The sequence below is a fragment of the Wyeomyia smithii genome, chromosome 1 (genome assembly GCF_029784165.1).
Source record: "Wyeomyia smithii strain HCP4-BCI-WySm-NY-G18 chromosome 1, ASM2978416v1, whole genome shotgun sequence".
NCBI lineage: Eukaryota > Metazoa > Arthropoda > Insecta > Diptera > Culicidae > Wyeomyia > Wyeomyia smithii.
In genome coordinates, this window is record NC_073694.1 from 16460407 (window position 1) to 16481735 (window position 21329).

Below are 21329 nucleotides of genomic sequence, written 5' to 3' on the forward strand. Positions count from 1 at the left end.
GCCTTTGACAGCAAATATCAACCGCATAACCACAACTTACAACTTGGCAAACAGGTCAGGTCTGATTTCAAATCGAGTTCAAATATTCACAATGTCATCATCGACCTGCTTCGGATTATATTCCGCCCATACTAGCCTACTTTTCTTTTGTCGGGGGCTGGCAACAATCTGTCCGATGACGCTGTGATCTCTTAATCGATCCGGTTTCTCGCGTTTTTTTTTTTTTCTATTACACTTAGTTATTCGTCGAATCGGTCAAATCCGCAAGTGCAGGTACCCCTAATTTGTCCTGATGTACTGCCTAACCTTGGACAACAGCAGACAGTAGCCGTACAGTGATTCCCAACTGTCATGACATTCACGTTATGTCCCGCAAGGTATGCTACGGGGTCTTTTTTTTTCTTTACTTCTCTTTTGTTCCACAGCCAAGGTGGATGAGTTTTTGCTTTGCTCGATCATCAATCACAGCCTGCATGGTTACCTAATTTACTGTAACTATGAGCAAGACAAGTGGGTTTTAGTTCATTTAGTGGAGCAATACTAATGTAACATTGGTAAACCATCTGAGAGCTCCACAAAAGTGCAGCAGACGTTGCAAAGTGACCTTCACAAGTTTTGCGAGCATCCAGCCGGATCGCTACCGAAATGTCGCGACTGACGTTCCGTGAAACGGTTCGAGCAAACTGGTTGATATTTAATATGTGCTTTCAACGGTGCACGATCTCGGATACGGCGGCGCTATTCTGGCCTGGCCTGGCCTGGCTATCTGCCTTTCACAACCGTATTGCAGTGGGCAGGACGCGAATGCAACACCGAATGCGATCTGATAATCGGCACCCCTTTAGAGTAGCAGCAGAAGGAGGACGAGGAGGACTGTGCTCCAATATCGGATTGCTTTCGTACCATTCGGATTAAAAGGCAAATTATACGAATTATTAAAATTGATTCACCGTCGACAGTGAGAAATGAAAAGCCACGCTCTCCTGTCTGATCGATCGGTGTGGGAATAGTTGCAAATTTATGACGGTCGATCCGTAACCCGCTGACTCGAAATTCGATCGGCAGATTTATTGAAACTTTAACGTGAACTTTTGACAGCCGGAATGTTGGCAACATTGTTGTTTGAGTTATTTTCCAGCTCCGTTTCGCAACAATTGCGCGTTGACCACCTCAAATACGTGTACAAGGGGGAGAGAGAAACCTGAATCAATATCAAGCCTCAAATTTCTGAATTTTAAAAACCATTTTTGACTCCAATCACAGTAACCATCGATCTAAGCAGACGCGGCAGCCAGCGTACTGCGCTTGTTGATTGACAGCTCTTCGAAACAATGCGATTTGTGAGGGGTGCGGGGGGTCCCCAATCATGGTTAGTCTATTTTTATTTTTTTGGGCACCCAGTCAAACATTTTCGGAATGTCGAAGTAAGACGCGCGCAGGGAAAAAAATTATTCGCTGCTGTAATAACGAATAATGGCGGGGTAAATTATGACTGTGCGGACATAATAGTAAAAATGAGTACACGCCGATTTGTTTAGCCGATAGCCGAAAAGTCGTGTGCATCGAAGGCGGGCGAAGCAAATTGGTGCAATACCAAGGCCCCTCAAACGATCCGCCACAACAAGACACGGGGGAACTTCAAAGCAGGCCGGAGAAGTTTCGAAACTTCTTTCACGAGCATCGCGGTAACAATGCTGTTTACGGTTTATTGACCTCACGACGACGAAAACTCGGTAGCAAAAGATATCAGTTAAAATGATGATTTGCTAATGTCATAATTTAAACCTCAGTCGAACCCCATCGAAGAGTAAAAATACCAACAAAAAATCATCACAAAAGTCCCAATTAACCTACATATGCGAAAATTGTATCACGTTGCATAAGCCGTGTGTATCGACAGGCTTTTTGGGGCCTCGAGTAACCTCTCGCGCAAGTGGCCTCTCCACTGTGGCTCTCGAACCGCGTACACGCAAAACAAAACACTCAAATGTGCATCGCTGATGATGGGTCAGAGAAAAAAAACACTTACCGGAAACATTGTTGCGTCTTTCTAGTTATCGCTGCGTTTGTTGACTCTCTGCCGTTTGACAGCACTTGCACCTGCAGGCTTCTGTATTGTTGTTTTTTTTTTTCTCGATTGTTATTTCTGCCACTAATTTCTTCTTTTTTTTCTTCTATTGGATAAACACACTTTTTATTTCGAACCCACTCAGTGTACTTCGGCTTTGTTTGGCTGCGTAAAGTTCTGCGAACGGGATTTTCCTCGTCTGCCCTCTGTGAATGGTGGTTGCACTGTTTTGGCTAGCCTACTTCGAACGACGTTTTCATTGGTCACCAGGGCTCAGTCGCTGCAGTGTGATGTTTTTTTTCTGCTTTTCCGGTTGCTTGGTTGAATTTTAACCAGGAGTGCTGCGCTTTACCGGTCTGTCTGGAAACAAAAGAGAAGCGTGATTAATGTTCAGCTTACGGTTATTCTATGTTAAATGTTACGGGAAAACGTGCCACATAAAACATAAAGGCTGTCTGTATTGCACAGGCCTCAAGGAAGTCCACTCGCGATTAGTGATAAATATGACGCGGTGCGTCAGATTTGAGCGTGAAATGAAAATAGAGTTGTTGGCCTTTGCCGTTCAGGTCTAACACCCAAATGAATCATTCATTATTGGTTGTCGTTTGTCATAGTTGATCAAACTCGACTATGAGTTAGTCAAGCGATAAGTTCACTTTTGGAATTTGGGTATATTTTTTTAATTAACTTAAAAAAGTTAATTAACGATATTTTATGCTGAATTACCATATTTGTAAACAACGAACCGTGAAGCAAAACCTTGGTGTTACATTCCGATTCGGAACTTGACCTGCTGTTTTTTTATACACAGACTTCGCAGCCGACTGTTTAGTGTACAGGACAATTTCGAGGCTAGCGCTACGATCCAACTGACACTAACAGCCTCTCCCGAGCCGAGACTCGAACCCTCAACGACTGGCTTGTTAGGCCAGCATCGTACCCCGAGACCATCAACGAACACAACGAACAACGAACTGCCGATTTAAAAAAAAAAAAACATGCTAGTTTTAATTCTAGAATTAAATTTAGCTCGTAGTCGGCAGCGAGGATAAAAAAAATTCTTTTAGTTTTTTAGATACCTCAAAAATTAAGGCACTAGATTTAGCTGGTGCCGTTGAACATTTTTTTTGTATTTCGTGTGAAATTTCGTACTAATTTGCTATTCCGATTTTATGCTAAAAATTAATTCGAGATTTCACGACAATTTCTTTTTCAAGAAAGCCCTTGAATATAGGATAAAAGAGGAACAGAAAATTTAAATCAACAAACGGCAAAAAAAAAAACAGAATCATACAAACACCAAAAAATGTAAAATTGAGAATTGTGAACCTAATAAGATACTTTACTCATTCTCAGCCGGCTTTATCGGTTATCATGTTTTAAACTGCCATACTCCATAAAAAAGTGGTTGAATTTCTTATATCAATTTTAATCATATTTTCCTGCTCCCTATCTTATTAATTCCATTGAGAAAATTAAAATTTACTTTGACAGTTACTTTTTTTTAAACCTACTAGCGTTTGGTTCTCTTCGTCTGTTGCAAAGATTGAAAATAAGCCTGCGAAACTTTTCTCGTTCCGTCTATTTTTATTTGTTTGTTTTTTTTTTTTTTTTTTTTTTTTTATTTGCTATGGGTTGCAAGTAACCGTACTCCATTTCACGGCCGTTCAAAGTATGTATAAGTGAAATCCCGGCGCCATCAGTTCCGCATACTCCAAAGCAAAATGATACTAGTGATGTCATTTCTGAAGGTAAGAAAGATGCGCCTTAGTACACACGATCATCGAGGGCTCGATCAAATTCAGTAATGCAAAAAATAAGATCAAAGAAGCAACTTGAAAGCCACAAAATTAAAAAAAAAAACCTAAATTAATCCACCTAGCGGTCAGACCCAGCCTTTCTCATTCAAACTTTTATTTGTGAAAAAAAATTTACATGAACGCTTCAATCCAATAAATGTATATTCACTCTTTAGTTTCTAAAATATTGATGTTGTGATCTATACATATAAAAATGCAGACCAGTCTGTCTGTCTGTCTGTCTGATCCAGGCTCAAAGACTATCGAACCGATCGACGTGAAAATTTGTATGTAGGAGTTTTTGATGCCGATAAAAGTTCCTATGATAGTTTGACCTCCCCTTTTTTTTTAAGAGGAGGGTGCCAAACAAATGAAACACAAATTTCTGCACATCTCGAGAACTAACCAACTAAATGGAACCAAATTTGGCAGGTGAATGTTTTTAGAGGTAACAAATATGTTCCATAATCGACCTCAGTCAACATTTTGGATTGTAAGATGGCAACTTCCGGTTTCTTGAAAACAGCCAAAAATGGCCGATTTTCACTTAATATAACAATATATGGACCTAGAATGATACACAGGAACCAAAATCGACCACAGATACCATTTCTTAGAATTCTAAGATGGAATCTTCCGGTATTAGGTGTTATTCGATCATTTTCGGCTGTTTCCCAGGAACATATGCTTCCAGAAGAGGGAGGGGCGTCGAACCATTATGGACATATTTGTTACCTCTAAAAACATTCAACCAGAATGACGCTCAGAGGCCAGAAATTATCTTAAATACCATTTTGAAATTCAAGATAACGACTCCCGGTTTGTGAAAAACAGCCTAAAATAACCAAATACCATCCAATATGAGTATCTCTGGAACCAGAATGATGCAATGAGCTAACAATTGACCTCAGGCACCATTTTGAATGGCTAAATGGCAACTTCTAGGAAACAGTCGAAAATGACCAAATAATACTCTAAATGGATATTTCCGTAATCGAGATGATGAATAGAAACCAAACATTGAACCTGGACACCATTTTGAATTTAAAGACGACCACTTTTAGTTTGTGGAACACAACCAAAATAACTAAATACTTCCCAATATGGGTGTTTCCGGTGTCAGATTGATGCCAGAAAGTCTGCTGAAAATGACCGAATACCACCCAATATGAATGTATTCAGAATTGAGGCGATGTACAGAAGCCAAAAGTCGAGGATGTTGTCATTTCGATAAAACCAATCATTTCAAACGATTTGTTATTTGACTTTGATCATATCCTATGGCCGATTCGTCGTGCATTTGCAGACTTTGAACACATCGCAAGGAATCAATGACTTGGAACGTTCAAATAGTACGATACCACATTTAAATTATGTTGAAGTATAGTTTTAAATAGTCTTTGAATTACTTTCCTTTCCATAACTTTTGAGCCACATATCAAATTGTTATGAAGTTTGTTATTTGTAAGTTCGAGAGATGACTCGTTTGTATGACACTAGTTATGTTCAAATAAGTCTTGTAATCTTTGAGATAATAGAGTTTCGTTGTTTTATTAACAGTTTAATGCATACCGGTTGCTTAAGTTCGAATATAATCAAATCGTATAGGGAACGTATAGGGCACCCAAACTTTGAAACTACTTGTTCAATCATAATTCATCAGTTAACCCTTAACTAGCCCGTTCATCTGATAATAGTATTGTTCAAATCGGTTGTGTAGTTTCTGAGATAATGAAGTTTCGTGATTTTCACATTTCGGTACATTACAGACGAAGTTACAGTTCGATTACAGTAAAATTCAATAGGGTGTTATGAGGCAGCTAGACTTTTTAATTGACACTAATTTTGTTGAAATCAGGTCAGCCATCTCTGAGAAAAGTGAGTGAGTTTAAGTAGTCGTCGGAATATGTTCCTTTAATAGCTGGATTTCACATTTTTGAACATAACAGGCAAAGTAATAGTCCGATTGCAAAACAAATCAATAAGGTCTTATGGGGCAACTAGACCTTCCATTTGACACTGATTTTATGAAAATCGGTCCAGCCATCTCTGAGAAACATGAGTGAGATTAAACAGTCTCCAGAACACGTTTCTTTTCATAACTTTTGAACCACAAGTTCAATCTTTATAAAATTCGAAAGTTTAAAGTTTTTCAGGTAGCCCGTTCATTTGAAACCGATTTTGTTCAAATCGGTTGTGTAGTTTTTGAGATAATGATGTTTCGTGATTTTTACATTTTGATACATAATCTCTAAACTAGAAATCTGATTACAATAAAATTCAATAGGGTCTTATAGGGCAACTAGACCTTTCACATTTTTATGAACAACGGACAAAGTTACTATCTGATTGCAATGAAATTCAATAGCAACCTATGGGGCAACTAGACCCTTCATTTGACACTTATTTTGTCAAAATCGGTTCAGCCATCTCCGAGAAAAATTAGTGAGTTTAAACAACCTTAGGATAACTTTTCTTTACATAACTTTTGAACCATATGTTCAACCATAACGAAATTTGAAAGTTAAGGGTTCTGGAGACAGCCCGATCATTTGAAACCAGTTTTATTGAAATCGGTTGTGTGATTTCTGAGATATTGATGTTTCGTGATTTTTATATTTTGGTACATAACCTCTAAACTAAAAATCCGATTACAATGAAATTCAATAGCAAACACACATACATACATACATACAGAAAATGCTCAGTTCGTCGAAAGGGGTCGTGTGGTATGTGACATTCGGCCATTGGGACCACTTTTATACCTTTGGTTTTTCCAGTGATTGCTATACCTTTCTAGGAGAAAGGCAAAAAATATTTTTTCTAATTTTCAATATACCAGATTGCTTCCTTCAGCAAAGTTGTGGAAAATTTTAAAAGAAAAACAATTTTTGAATACTGCGATGTCCTGTCTGTACGTTGGACACGACAAAATAGAGTTTTTTTGTGGAACACCCCTCCTTTAAATCAGTTTTTCGTCTAAAACTTTCTCTATGATTGTCAAAACAATAAATTTTATACATAAAGTCCTGTAAAGTACTAAAAAAGATGAAACAGATGAACAGATTACCCTTCCAGTAGAGATGAAAATATGGCAACTCTGTTGGAGACTATGTTAACCTTTGCATCTCCACAAAGATCATAGGATGGAGATCGGTCTTTTAGTAGGGAAGGGTGTAAGTATTGTCCCAGCTTCAGCAGCGAGCGCTGTAGGGACTCCCTGAACAACAGCCTCAGGGTCGGCTTACTAAGGAAATTTCGCGGTTCCAGGAAAATGCTTGTCTGAGTCTCTATGTACACAATTTTTATTACTAGCATTCGTCACCCACTTTCTTATTTCTAGCTAACCTTATTCACTTTCGTTCTACTCCGGGGCCCCGTTTCACCGTCAGCGCACAGTCCACCTTCTCGTTGCACCTGGTTCCTGCACACCCACGTTCTGTCCGGCGTCGTCTTGCGGCCTTTGCCGCCAAAATGGCTCCTAATCGGCGTCCTCAGTCACCGGCGTAGGGTCCAAAGGGATTCTCGGCGTCTTCGTGTTTAATCCAAAACAGCGGGGTTCTGGGAAATAAGCGTTGCTTTTTTAGCCTGATTGGCTGACTGGTGACGAGGCAATTGTTACGGGACAAGGAGAGTGCCTTACCTGCTGTTCACTATAGCCACACACTTTTTACTGTCTCCTTAGAGTCGCTTGTCTTCTTGGTTTCTAGTTAATTTTCCGCAGGTCGTGACCGTTCAATTCGGAATCTGGTTACTGAGTAAGTGTAGTGGCTACAGCAGGTCATTCCTCCTTGCCCTAAGACGTTGGCCTCGTCTAAATTTTCGCGCCAATAATCGCAGCCGCGCTTTTTCCCCATCTGTCATTTATATTTTCGCCTGCTCTATATTGGGTGCTGGTGTCTGGAAAACCGATGGGTGGTGGGCTGCGTGCTTTAGGGTGCGGTGGACTAACTCTGGCCTATCGGTGCGTGGGGGTGTGACAGCAACTCACGACAAACCCTTCCTGTAGATCTTGCATTGCATTTCCAATGCCAGCGGTTCATAACTCTCAGCAATCCCTACCACCTTCATTGCTTAAGCTAGCAATGCTTACAAGGGTAACGTTGGATCAGGATTCTCCCTTATGAGTGATGCGATGTTATGAGCGATAAGTATACAGTCAGATTTTTTCACGCGGGGGAAACATAGCTCGTGAAAAAGCGTTAAAAAACCACGTTAATTTAAAAACCCGCTTTAATTCAAAAATTCGCATCAATTGAAAAATCCGCGTAAAAAACGCGGTCCTCTTTGACGGCCATTTCGGATCTTTTGGAGGGCCGAGGGTTTTTTTTTTTTTTTTTGACTAAGTGTTTCACGCCGGGTGGGCAGGCCGACAACTAACGCTCGGAAGGGAACTTCTGTTGCGAAGAGTAGGAAGGTACATGCAGAACGGTCAGTTCAGGTTTCTGCTCAACGCAACTCTGCAATGGAAGATAAGGTTCAGCAGGCGGCTAGCAATAGCTCGACGCTTCAACCACTCCCCATTCGCAAACCTGCGATCGAAAGGAAGGTTTCGCAGAAAACTCCAAGACGCTCACTGCCTCAAACATCTTCAACTTGCAAACCAAGGTTCCAGAAACAAGCTTCCAATATTGGTCATGTGTTTGTCCCCTTACAGCAGGCAAGGCAAGTTGTAAAAACCCATGCCCAAGTATTTCCTATAACCCTGCGGCTACCAGCTTTTCCGAAAAAATCCTCTAACTCAATGAAAAATACGAAAAACATAGTTTATAGTTATGAAATTCTGTGGGAATCCTAATTAAAATTTATTCATAACCAAAGTGACGAGTTACTAAGTCAAAAACAAAACAATTAAAACAAGGGAATAAAATCTGTCAAATAAAAATTTAAAAATTTTGGTTTTGATGTTTGGTGCGACCTGGTCGGCCAACTGGTCTTGAGGTACGATGCTGGCCTAATAAGCCATCCATCGTAGGTTCGAGTCCCGGCTCGGGAGAAACTGTTGGTGTCAGTAGGATCGTAGCGCTAGCCCCGCATTTGTTTTGTACATTAAACAGTTGGCTGCGAAGTCTGTGTAAAAGAAACAGAAGGTCAAGTTCCGATACGGAATTTAGTTTTTTCTTTCTTTGGTCGGTGTTTGACATTAAAAGCTGTTGAAAGCGATCGATATTATCACCGGAGAACGGTATCAACTTTGTTTAATGACATTAGGCGAATCACTGCGCGAAAAACGACCATAATACGAACAGAAGCACAAAAAAGTGATTCTGCTGCATGACAACGCTCGGCCTTATACTGCCAAAGTCGTTCTTACATAGAGACGTTCAAATATGAAGTTCTACCTCACCCGCCATATTTGCCAGATATTGATGCCTCATGGTCTGGCTGATTAGCAGTTCTGCTCATATGAAGTTATCGAAAATTTTTTTGCTTCGTGAAAATCCTCAAAAAAATCATAACTTTTTTTTCCTGTTTTCTCCATGATCGAAACGGTTGCATTGTTTAGGTAATCTTTTGTAGTTTGTATAAAAAAAATAGATTTTAAAGAAATGAGCTTTTTTAGATAATTAATTTTTAATTTTTCGTTTAACTTTTTTGTCAAAAAATAAATAACTTTTTTAGAGTGTATATTGTTTGCCCAATCATAAAACAACAAATTTAAAAATTAGAATTCAAAACGTAAAAAGGGGAGGGAAGAGACATATTCGAACATATGAAGAATGGTGGGAAAAAAAGATTTAAAGGCAATAAAGAAGGATAAAACAAGATACGAAGAAAAATATGTATAGAAATAATGTAAAAATATGAAAAATACTAGGTAATCTAGAAGGCAATGAGCAGTTAAAAAAGAAATTAAATAATAGGAGGTTGTATCCAAGACACGACCACATAACCGACATAGAGTATGCACACTTCCTGACAAACTATTTTGTTGATTTATAGCTTGTAAAGCTACTAATTAGCTTGTATATTGAATAGCCCACATGAGCAGAACAGCTTGTATATTCGAAAGAATATTTGCCTAGGCAATCAGTGACGCAGAATAGAAGCTCGTTCAGTTTCTTGTCATTGCGAACTGTTACTTGCAGGATGATTCTCGTTCTATTATCTCTAGCAGCGTTCCCCGCCAATTTCAAAACTTCTGCAGCATGGTACATTGCAGCCACCAGATCGATAGGTACTTCTATACCAACTCGCATAAATTAGGGGCACTGCACACTGTTTCCAAAGCTGCAAAAACGTGATCAAAATTATTTTGACCCAAAAAACTAGATTTTAGAGCCATGGTGCCTCCAGGAAGGTTGATACATTAATTATTCTCCATTTCATAGAAGTTGTAATTATGTGATTAATCCACTTAATAGTGAGAAGCGAATTTTACTTTTTTTCATTTTTGCATATAAAAATTCAATTTGTTCGGCAAAGTTGTTGCACATTTCATAAGAAACAACTTTCTCAAAGGTACCATACGTCTATCTGCCTTTTCCAATGAACTTTTGTGAAGGTTTCTGAAGATGGCCACTAAAAATCATTTTTTTAAAAATAACTTTTAGTGGTAATTTTCTACAATTTTACAATGTTTTACATTGTTGTTTACTATCACAAAACACACAATTTCACCCAAGAAAGTTTATTTTTATCTCTCATATTTCATCGATTATTGACGATTTTTATTGAAAAAATGCACTAACTCACTAACAGATATCTTTAAAAGCTGCAAATATCTGCAGACTAACCCTTTTCTATATTTAAGTATAAGTAAAACGTCATTTAGTCCAGATAAAGGCTTTTGTCTCTCGCTGTCTTCTGGGCAGATATTTGTAAATAAATAAGTGCATTATTTTATAATTAACCTTTAATAACTGAATAAACTTGAGAGATAAAAACAAACTTTTTTCGGTAAACTTGTGTATTTTATTGTAGTTGACAACATTGTAGAACATTGAAAAATTTTAGAAAATCACTATAAAAAGTTATATTGAAAAAAAATGATTTTAAGGGGCATTCTAGAGAAAACTTCACAATAGTTCATTTAAATGACCAGATACAAGTATAGTGTCTTCGACAAAGTTTTTTCTTACAAAATGTGCTAAAACTTTACTCAGAAACGGGGATTTTTATATGCAAAAATGAGAAAAATAAAACTCATTTCTCACTTTTAGGTATATTAATCACAAAAGTATAACTTCTACAAAATGGAAAATAATCGATAGAACAACTTTATTGAAGACACTACTACTCCAAAAACATTATTTTTTGAGTTAAGAGTAATTAGTATAAATTAGTGCATTATTCTAGTAAAAATCGTCAACAACCAAAAATATATGTGAGATAAAAATAAACTTTCTTCAGAGATATTGTTAGTTTTGTTGTAGCAAACAATTTTGTACAGCATTCGAAAATTGTAAAAAATCACTATAAAAAGTTAAATAGCAAAAAAGATTTCTGATAGCAATCCATAGAAAAACTACACAAAAATCTATTTAAATAAATAGATAGAAGTATGATGTCTTCAACAAAGTTGCTTCTTTTAAAATTTCCTACAACTTTGCTGAACAAAGTGGATTTTCATATTCCAAAATGAGAAAAGTAAAACTCGTTTCTCACTGTTGAGTGGATTAATCATGGAATTGTAACTTCTATAACATGGAAAATAATTAATGGAACAACTTTGCTGAAGACGTTACGGCTCTAAAATCAATATTTTTAGGTCAAAATAATTTCGATCACGTTTTTGCAGCTTTGGAAACAGTGTGCACTGATCGGGCCGGACTTTAACAGCCTTCAAACCGGCTGTGAGTCTTTTTCTACTGATAATGTGATGAAATAAACAAGTGCGATTGTCTCGAATATCTACGGAAATGTACTAGCGCTACAAGTTGGCGGGGCCGCGAATGTGGTATTTTGGAAGAATGTGAAAAATATTCACATGTAAAAAAAACAGACATACCATTCCATTAAGTTGGCACTAAGGACATAAACGGGCTACGGATAAGTTCAGAATCCTGTACTTTTGCTGCTACCAGATGTGTTAAATAAGTTCGAAGGGTCCGGAGCTAAAGCTATTGCGAAATACACTTGCTCAAAGTAAATTGTTTCATCCCTCCTGCCAAATACAAATTCCAATTGGCCTTTCTCAAGGCCACAAACACATTCGTGAAGCAATGCTGAATTTTCTTACCTTGCAAATTATGGAATATGCAGTTCTACATTTATTTCAAGCGATTAAAAAGCGACGCTAAAAGAGGTTTTCACTATATGTGACAGATTCTCAATTATGAATTTGAATAATGTTAGAAATTTGTTTCTTGTTGCTATTGAGTCGTTTAGTTTGTGTAATCCAAATTAAACCGTTAGATTAATGCAACTAACAACTTGGAAAAATCGTTTGATAAATAAGTTGAAAGAATGCCATTGGTGTGCCACAATAAGAAAACAATATAAACACAGTATGAACACTAAGAAGAAAAGCGAGATTTCAAATTTTGTATCGCTGTTAGTAACGTTCTGACGAGTGGCAGAAAAAAATAACTACTTCAATTGAATAATTTTAATGCACTAAAAAACAAGGCGCCGTCCGCTACGGAACACTGCAATCAAATGAGCGTGTGTTGCACCAAAAACCATACAAACATAAAATCGTCGCTTGCTACACTGCCACAAGTCTGCTTGCTACTGGTCGATCCGCTTTTCAGTAAATCGTCTTCTACGACAGTGATCGGATGAAGGTTTTAGAAGGTTTTAGAAGTGGCTAATGACTGTTATTTATACTTCCGTGGGCGTATCGTTGTGTACTCGAGCGAACAAAGCAACAACAACAATAACAAATCGTTTAGAAAGTCAAACCGTTTGTATACTTTAGTGTCGACTGTGCTGGGGAATTGCTTGGATTGCATCATTGCGGACACACAATTGGTTGAACTCCAATCAAATTAGCTATAAATTAAAACCACTTTACTATTAAAAAATGTTTCAAAAATTGATTTCATAAACAAGAGCAATTTCTTCTCTATCAAACGAGATATCATTGACTAAAATCCGTTCAGTGGTGACAAAGTTGTAAACGTTTCATAAAATCTATCATTTTTCAGTTTCACTCTAAATATTTTCGATATTTCGTAATAGCATCCTATTAAAGTAAGACGTATTGTATGTCAAAAAATTGTAAATTAAAAGATAACAACTATGTATGAAAATGTTAAAAACGGGAAAACGAGAACAATAATAAATTTGAAAGTCTAGAACTCATATATTATGTTCTGCTTATTTTAAAACTGAAAAAAATGGAATAATTGAAAAACGAATTCTGAACAATAAATCGATAGAAAGTCAATAATATATTCGACAATTCACAAGTTAGATACCAGACAACTGAAAAGAAAAGAGAAATAACTGAAAGAACAAATATAGAGATTCATAAATCAAAGTTCCAAAGAAAATTCATAATTCAAACAAAAGAAGAAAAACGTTGGTGGCCATCCACATACCACGTGGACAGATTTTTAACGATTTTGACCCCCCCCCCCTCCCCCACCGTGGACAACTGCCCCAACTGTCAAATTTAAAAAAAATCGTATGGACCGTGGACATTACCCAACACCCCCCCCCCCCCCTAAAGCTGGGTAAAAATCGTCAAAAATCTGTCCACGTGGTATGTGGATGGCCCCTTATCACATTTTATGAGTTTTATGTTATTTCAAGTCAGAGCCGTAAAATGATGGAATTAAGAAAATACCTTTAAAAAATTGCATACGTAATAATGTAACAGAAAACTAAAGTTGTTGCTACAGACTAACTTTTCAGAGCGAGCATGTTTCAGGCAAATTTTTATTTCTCGTTCATCGCATGGAAAAAAAAACTCAACTCTCAACACCCGGGGACCGGCAGCTTGTTTGTTGGATCATGTTTCTGAATAGCGCAACAGGTTATGCTCGTACTTCGCGGCATAGTGAAATCTAGTGTGATTACCAAACGGCCGATCTTTCTCCCATTCTGTGCTGCTGCTGTGTTTGGTGTAGCTTTCTTACGGCACGAGCCATTTCACGAGCCAAGAGCTCCATATAATAATACCTACTCGTAGTCAGCTAGCAGCATAATCGTAGAAGAAATTTCTTCAAACATTGTTCGGTCCTGGCGGAAAGCGCAGCAGCAGCGAGCGCAGCGCACGATCAACGACCGTAATCAAGCGAAGGTGATTTGGTCCATCTGTCGGTTGGTGGCGAGTTGCCATCATTGGCCACATTTATCCATACATACATATATGTAACAAGCGCCTTTTTCATTAAAGCGTTCGTTCGAATTACGCCGTCAGAAGGGTGAGAGAGGGGCTGATGCTGCTGCTGCCGTTGCCGGTGTTGCCACCGTTGGTGATCAACTTTCAGGAAGAGATGCAGCTGCACTGCAGCAGCAATAGGATCTGGTTTGTAGGTGGTGGTGGTGGAGTAAGCGGCGAAGGCGATCGATTGAAAGTTGTTGAACAATTTACTGCTACGTGGTAGGTACGGAATAAAAATATCGCAACCTGTCGGCATCGCGTACACCGACGTGTTTGCTTTCATACGTCCGCAGACAAAGGCCTGAAAACCTGCACCGGCGGAGGCCGCAGCAAGAGACATCAGGAGTCGCAGGAGTCGGATAACAGGCGATATCTTTGCGCTGGCTATTGTGAAATGGATCTCTAGGCTGGTGGGATAGCGGGAGGCGAAGCGGAGCACGAAGGCGGCATCCGATCCGGTTCGGCTTGTGTCACCTTTTCTTTTAAATGCGCTGTTTGCCTGGTGCTGGGCAGCAGTAATTGTTTGGCACATGCTAAGTGAGACCAATTAAGGATCACCAACACCGACGTTCCCACCACAAGGTCAACTGCATTCGTCCGTATCAGGGGCTTTGGTGGTACAAGAATTACGAGTTGTTCTCGTTATGTACGCTTACGACGTGGTTTGCTAAAATACTAATTTCAGGTTCGCCGCTTGTGGCCATCAGCGGACGATGAAGTCTTTTGATTTTATCGGTGTTTTTATGTTCTGGATACGAAGTGCGTGCGAATGGGACTTCACTGCCAGCGCGGTTCAAAGGTTCAGAACCTTGACAAGGGAGAGGTTATGACCGGGCAAGGTCTTGCAAGGCACGGTCGAGTAATCGGTCGCGTTTTTCTACTATTGTTTTGACACTGTACGCAGCCAAATCGAAACTTTCGATTTCCATTCAAGGCTAATCAATCTGATGGCACGCAGACACTATCGAACAGTAACGGCCGATGGTCGTGACAAAAATGTTGATTATCGCTCATCGACTTTTGTCTTCCAATTCGAGCACGTACTTTTTTGTCGCAAAAAAATAAAATCTGCTTTCGAATGTGCGTTAACCGAGCGGCATCCAGTATCTAGCGATTTTAACTTTCTCAACAATGCACAATCGCACCACCGAATAATGAGTTATGTTTGCGAAATTTGTCGTTGGTGGTCGATAAATTAGGCGACCAACCAGAAATACGTGTATCTATTCGGTTTCGAAGCTTTTCTTGTGCCACACTACGCAAAATCTGGAAGCTGATGCTCTCAAAGTAGTGTGATTTTCCATTCAGTCATTGTTGGCCAGGAATGCGAAATTTCTACCTACTAGAAAAGAGTTTAGGAAGTTATTTTTGATTTTGGGATTTCAACAGGATAAGATTTTATGAATTCAACATTTAAAAAATGTGGAATTTCAGTGTTTTATGATTTTAGGGTTTAAAAATTTCAATATTTATATTTTAACAATAGCTACAACCTTTTTAACGGTTTCCAAATTTTTTTTTTCAATTTCTTATATCAAAAAAATCCAATTAAAACGATGATCAAGATCCAAGAGCAAGATCATTTTTCATACCGGACACAACTTCAGCTCGAATTGGTACATTTGGTCGTTAATCATCAAATTGTTTCGGAAGAATTTGCAGCTGCAAACGCCAGCTGTGCAGTGTCGAATCAAAAAGACCTCCATTCGTGGGGTCACTAAAGCACACTTTACCTCCCCCCTCCTCCAGCTTTTTTTGACCGCCGTTGATGATGACCAGTACTGCAGAGGATGGAAATTTGCATTCCTCGGTCGTACGACGAGTCTGCTTGCGTGTGTCGGAGTCTTTGTTTCGTTCGATTCCGCGCCCAGGCAGGAAAGCGGAAATTTGCACAAAATCGAAAAAACTACCCAAGAAGCGAACGCTTTGACTCATCGACTCGTACCACGGCGAACCGACCGAAGACCGCTGACTGGCTGCGACACGACGTGAGTGGGTTTCGCTTATGATGACCAGCGTTTGACAGAGAGCAAAAAATAACAACGACAACAAAAACATCAACCAATTTGGAGACATTTGGCCAGCTGGGGTTCCGGCGAACATTGACAAAGGCACAGCTGTAAGCATTGTAACTCATGAGGTACGACATGCCACAGATGGCAATCAGGTTTTTACCTAAGAACCCAGCTGCGATTTAATTTTTTCAACTGTTTAAGTCTTGGTTGCTCTTCCTTCATGGAACATGAAAAAGTTTTCCGTCCAGACAACTTTCCCTCCTCTAATCACTTTTATTACCACCCATCAATACCAAAGAGCCGGCAAACAATTAGCGGGAAAGAAAAGTGAGTGTAAAATTTGAAAATAATACAAACCTCACATCTTTGGTGTGTGGAAAATCGGACAGGAGGACTTTCGCTGGCGGGGGATGCGCCATCGCACGAATATGCCACAGCCGGCAAGGGTCTGCAGATAATTTTCCAAACGAGAAAGTACATCACCAGACTTGCAACAAAAGCTAGAGTCGCTACATAATCTGAGGGATGATTAAAAACTTTTACGGCCCTGATTGTGGGGTTGCGTTTTGTGCACATCTGCTCGCAAATCCACCCGGATGGCACGATGCTGCTTTGGCTCGGTGATTGGTATTTATTTGCACATCGGATGCACATTCCGTGGGCTTTTGCATGCGGAACACATCTTCTCATTTCGCCGCGCGCCGGTTTTACGGAAGGTGAATGCGTTTTCGGTGGCGGAAGGAAGCAGCCAGGCCTAATGGGGGTTTTGTTCGCGCACGTAAAACGTTACGTTGGCAATTCTGTTCGCATGTTTGATCGCGAAATGAGGAGAAGTAAAATCGTCATTATTTTAATAGACTAGAAGCCAGAAACCCACAAACCTCACCGGTGCTCATGTAATTTTTGGTTGGTGTTGTGAAAAGAAAAGAATAAGATGAGCGACAATGGTGGTAATAACGAGGCTGTTTTAAATTTTACGATTATTCTAAATAATAATGAACAAAAATGTGAAAAATGTGAACGAGAACAAAGAATGTACCAAGTTAGTACATAGACTTGCGTTAAATTCATTTTAGAATCAAATTATTCAAAAAAATATTTCAAAAGCTAATAGATAATCAGGATTTTGCTAAAATTAGGATAAAATTGACACAACAGACAGTCAAAATTGCCTTGTAAACATGCCGAAACTCACGTCACAATTTTACACTCAAGATAGAGTTGGGACAGAAATGCGTCAATATAAAGTCGATTTTTTTTTGCAACCAAATTAAGTGGACTTCGAAAGATAGTGTTGAGAAAAGTAACGTTTATTATGTGCGATGATGATCAAATGTGGTCAATCAGTTTTTAGAAACAATCACACCGCATTAATCCCAAAATCCTACATAAAAAGGACACGTGAAGGAATTGCAGAAAAAGAACAACATAAAATAACGTTAGTGTTCATAAAAATTTCCTAGATTATTGCACGCGTTTGTCAAATAACATCCGATAACCATTGCCCGAACCAACGCATAACGAAAGACACAATGAGTGGAAAATGCACAAAGTGTACTCAGTGGTGGGTATATTTTCGACGCGAGTAAAATACGACAGAGCGAACAGGGAGAAGAATACCCAAAAACAATATCGAGAACAGCAGACACTGCTTGTTGGCCGATGTATTGTGTGCAAGCTTGTGTGGCTCTATCTGCACTGAGGTAAATTACAGTGCTGGAAAGAACAAATCGCTTGTTGTTCCAAGCCGCAACACAATACGGGTTATATTGTTTCGTGTGGAAGAACTCTCCCGAACTTTTTCCGCTGGTTGCCAACATGAAATGATATTCATTTCCCCTACATTCGTAATACATACGGAATAAAATCTCTTTACGTCTTACGAAACTGAAGAGAAGACAAAACTTAAAAAAAATAGAGTCACACACAAAAAAAGCTGTTGAGGCCAGTGAGTCTAAATTCAACACTTTTGCCAAATCAAGCAAACTAAATTAATCAATATTATATCAGAAGTATTGTTATCAACTGTGATCAAAATCCACTAAAATTTGTTTTTACGATTAGACCACTTCGACCATTATGTTTTGGTCTGCTAAAAATGCTGAATTCGTTTGTAACTAATTTATGAAATTTAATAATCGGTACTTGCGCCTAAGGCGTAAGAGCCTTAGGCAGGCTTCGGAATACTCTTCTTCGTAGAGATATGTGGATGTTAAATATTGCTCTAGATACCAGTAGGCAGCAAACACGTGCAGCATATGAACTCAACTCATAGTTTTGCTTGATTTGATTTAGCTTTCAAGAAAAAACATCAATGATAGCCATTTTCACAACCACGAACTTTTATGAACCCAATGCAAGAAAGAACACTGTAATTCATGGTGCGAAGAAAAAACATCAACTTGCACATCACCGATTGAGTGAGCACTGATATCAGGTGCTCAGTTCTCGACATAAAAATTCAAAATCTAATTGTGGTTCCAAACGAATCCTTTGTACAATTAAATTGCTCTAGGTTGTTGTAGGATTTCTTTTGCTATACCTAAATAATGCAGCTGACATAGTTTGGCTACTAGTAAACATTGATATAGCGTTTCACGTTGACGGTATTATGAGAGATCTTTAAAGGCTGTTCGCATCTTTGCGAATTTTCATATGTAATCATCAAATTGTGCGTAATGATAGAAGCAAAAATATTTCCCTATTTCTTGTTCGCCTGCAAAAATTGAACAAACATGTATTACCAACGCCTTCAACGCGAAAATTAAAAAAAAAACAGATTACTTTGCCTCATGGTTAGCACAGAAGCTGGCAGTGCAAAAAATGACACTACACACTTATGAGCAGAGCAAATCCACCCAATCGGCACAAATTATAAATCAGGTGTTACTCTGATCAGTCCTTCCAACCTTCGTTCGAAAAGAGCCTAAACATAAGAACTGACCAAGGATTAATGCGGCGAAACAGCGCAGTAGGACATTGAGCACAAAACAGGATTCCCCACCGAACGATTGCGATATTTTCATCAGCTAACTTGACTTGCCCTTAGGTGTACCAATAAGCAACTGTATCTACCGAAGAGTAGCTAGAAATTGCTCAGTTTGCTTGAATATTTAGTGTTTTTGACTACACTACAACACCGTGCATTATGCCCCACCTCCTCTGGATGATATGCCCCATTGCTTTTGATTTTACACCCGAGACTTCAAGTGCTTTTTCACTTCGTGTGCTGAGTTCTACTAGAGGCATATTAGCCATCGACATATTGTCTTTGTTCATTGGAGCATTTTGCCCCGGTAGATTACGAAGCCTGCGATTTGGATTTATTTTCAATCTTTAGTGTTTTTGTGTAACCGCTATTACAAAACAAAATAATGGCAGTGCATTACCAACTGAATAAGCTACTCAAATTCATAATATATTTTTTCTTCGTGCTTATCAGAAGATATTGACGTTCTACCTTGGAGTGCATTTTGTCTATCAACTCTACACATCATTCAAAATGTTGCACAGCTTTAACAAAGAAGAATAATTCGATGCATTTCGACAACAGCATTTCGAAGTCAATTTTCATATCTGCCACACTCAACACGAACAGAATTTTGTTGTCCGCCAGCCGCACAACTGCAATATGCAACACGCAACCGCGTACTTCGTGTTGAAGCGTGGCTGATATAAGTGACCTGTTTGTCTGTTGAGCGGGTCTCGTGCATTTTTCTTGTGACAAGGACGAATGAAGTGATATTGTTTCGTAAGTGGATCAACATTTGATACTCGTAGAGTGTACGGATTAGTAGAATTGAGTCCCTGGGATTTTCGTATAGTATATGAGTGGCATACATATGAGGGTTCCGGAACACGGCTTTTGAGCTTCTGTTTTGTATCACCTGTACTGCCGTAATCTCGCAGACTAACGTAAGCGCCATTTTATTTAAATATGGGGTTCTTATGCCAATTTGTTCGTTATTCAAAGACCTATCTTTTGATATCCTTCTTTTAGTTGTTACTTATTCGTACGTTGCATAAAATCAAGAAAACAAAATGACGTATGCACCATTTCAATACTAAAGTGACAAGTAACCCGTTCGTTTTTGGGCCGTATTGAAAAACTGATCAAATGGATGTACGTCATAATGTTATATCACGGCAGTGTAGCTCTCGTAAAGAAGATTTGCAAGCGAGCCCCCACATTGCAAGAGAAACATAGTATTTTCATAGTCACCAGAGGCAAAAATGATAAAAATTCTTTTAGTACGCCACAGAGAAACGCTAGCTTTCGCTTGAGAGACTCGAGATGGGCTTTCCAGTTCATCCTACTGCTTAGCGTTAAGCCAAGAAATGGGTATTCATTAGGCTGTCCCAAAATAAATCGATGTTAAAAATTCCGTACTCAGCCCTAAATTGAAAGGTAATGTTATTTATAGCGTTTTTGTAAAACATTTCGACTTTCCAAAAAATAGTTTTCAGGTTGCCCAAACGTGATAAATGAAAAAATGACTTTTTCAAACTACAAAACCACTCTTTTGCACTTTTTTTCAATTTTGTTCGATACCCACATTCCTCCATATAATTTTATTGTTGTGGGGTTGTTTTTGAATGTTTTTCATGGTTTAGTTTAGCATCGCATCCAATTATTTGACTCACAAAGTTAATGGGTCCTTCAAAACACAAATAGTTCCTTAAGGGGGTATATACCATTATACTCGAGCTAAAAAAGAGTAAAGTTTGACATTTTTCCAAGCATGTAGCACTCTTTTTATTTCATAAGCAGGGATGGTATTCTACGCGATTTTTTGGTACTCGTAAGTAATCTACGTAAAAAACTGTATTCTACGTTTTCTACGGTAAAAAACTTCTTGCAAGTAGAAAACTCTCCAACAGTCGAAAATTCGCAGTATGAGTCACAAAATGTCATTCGCTGCGTTGATTAGGTGTATTTAAGTAACGGGAGTATTAATATATTAAAAAAAAACACGAAGAAGCAAGAAAGTGTTTTTTCGGACTATTTTGTGATTGTGGCGAAACAAGCAATGATAAAGAAACTCAAAAAAGCAAACAAAATTTTCACTCAATAATTTCAATCGTAATTCACGGATCAAAAACATACAGTCATGGAAGGAAAAATTAATACACTTCAGAAATTCAGTTTGAAAAAATTAGCCGTACGGAGC

General features: G+C 38.6%; 1 protein-coding gene across 2 annotated transcripts in view; it reads right to left on the reverse strand.

The window, feature by feature from the left end:
* Positions 1-21329, reverse strand: part of LOC129717291 (mucin-5AC) — a 102683-nt gene that overhangs the window by 70908 nt on the left and 10446 nt on the right. Inside the window, exon 2 of one of the 2 annotated variants that reach the window (XM_055667166.1) lies at positions 2030-2424. In XM_055667166.1, the coding sequence (XP_055523141.1) occupies positions 2030-2038 (9 nt within the window). In that variant the 5' untranslated portion in view covers positions 2039-2424. Of the gene's footprint in view, positions 1-2029; positions 2429-21329 lie in introns of both variants that reach the window. The other variant, XM_055667159.1, reaches the window with a different exon arrangement.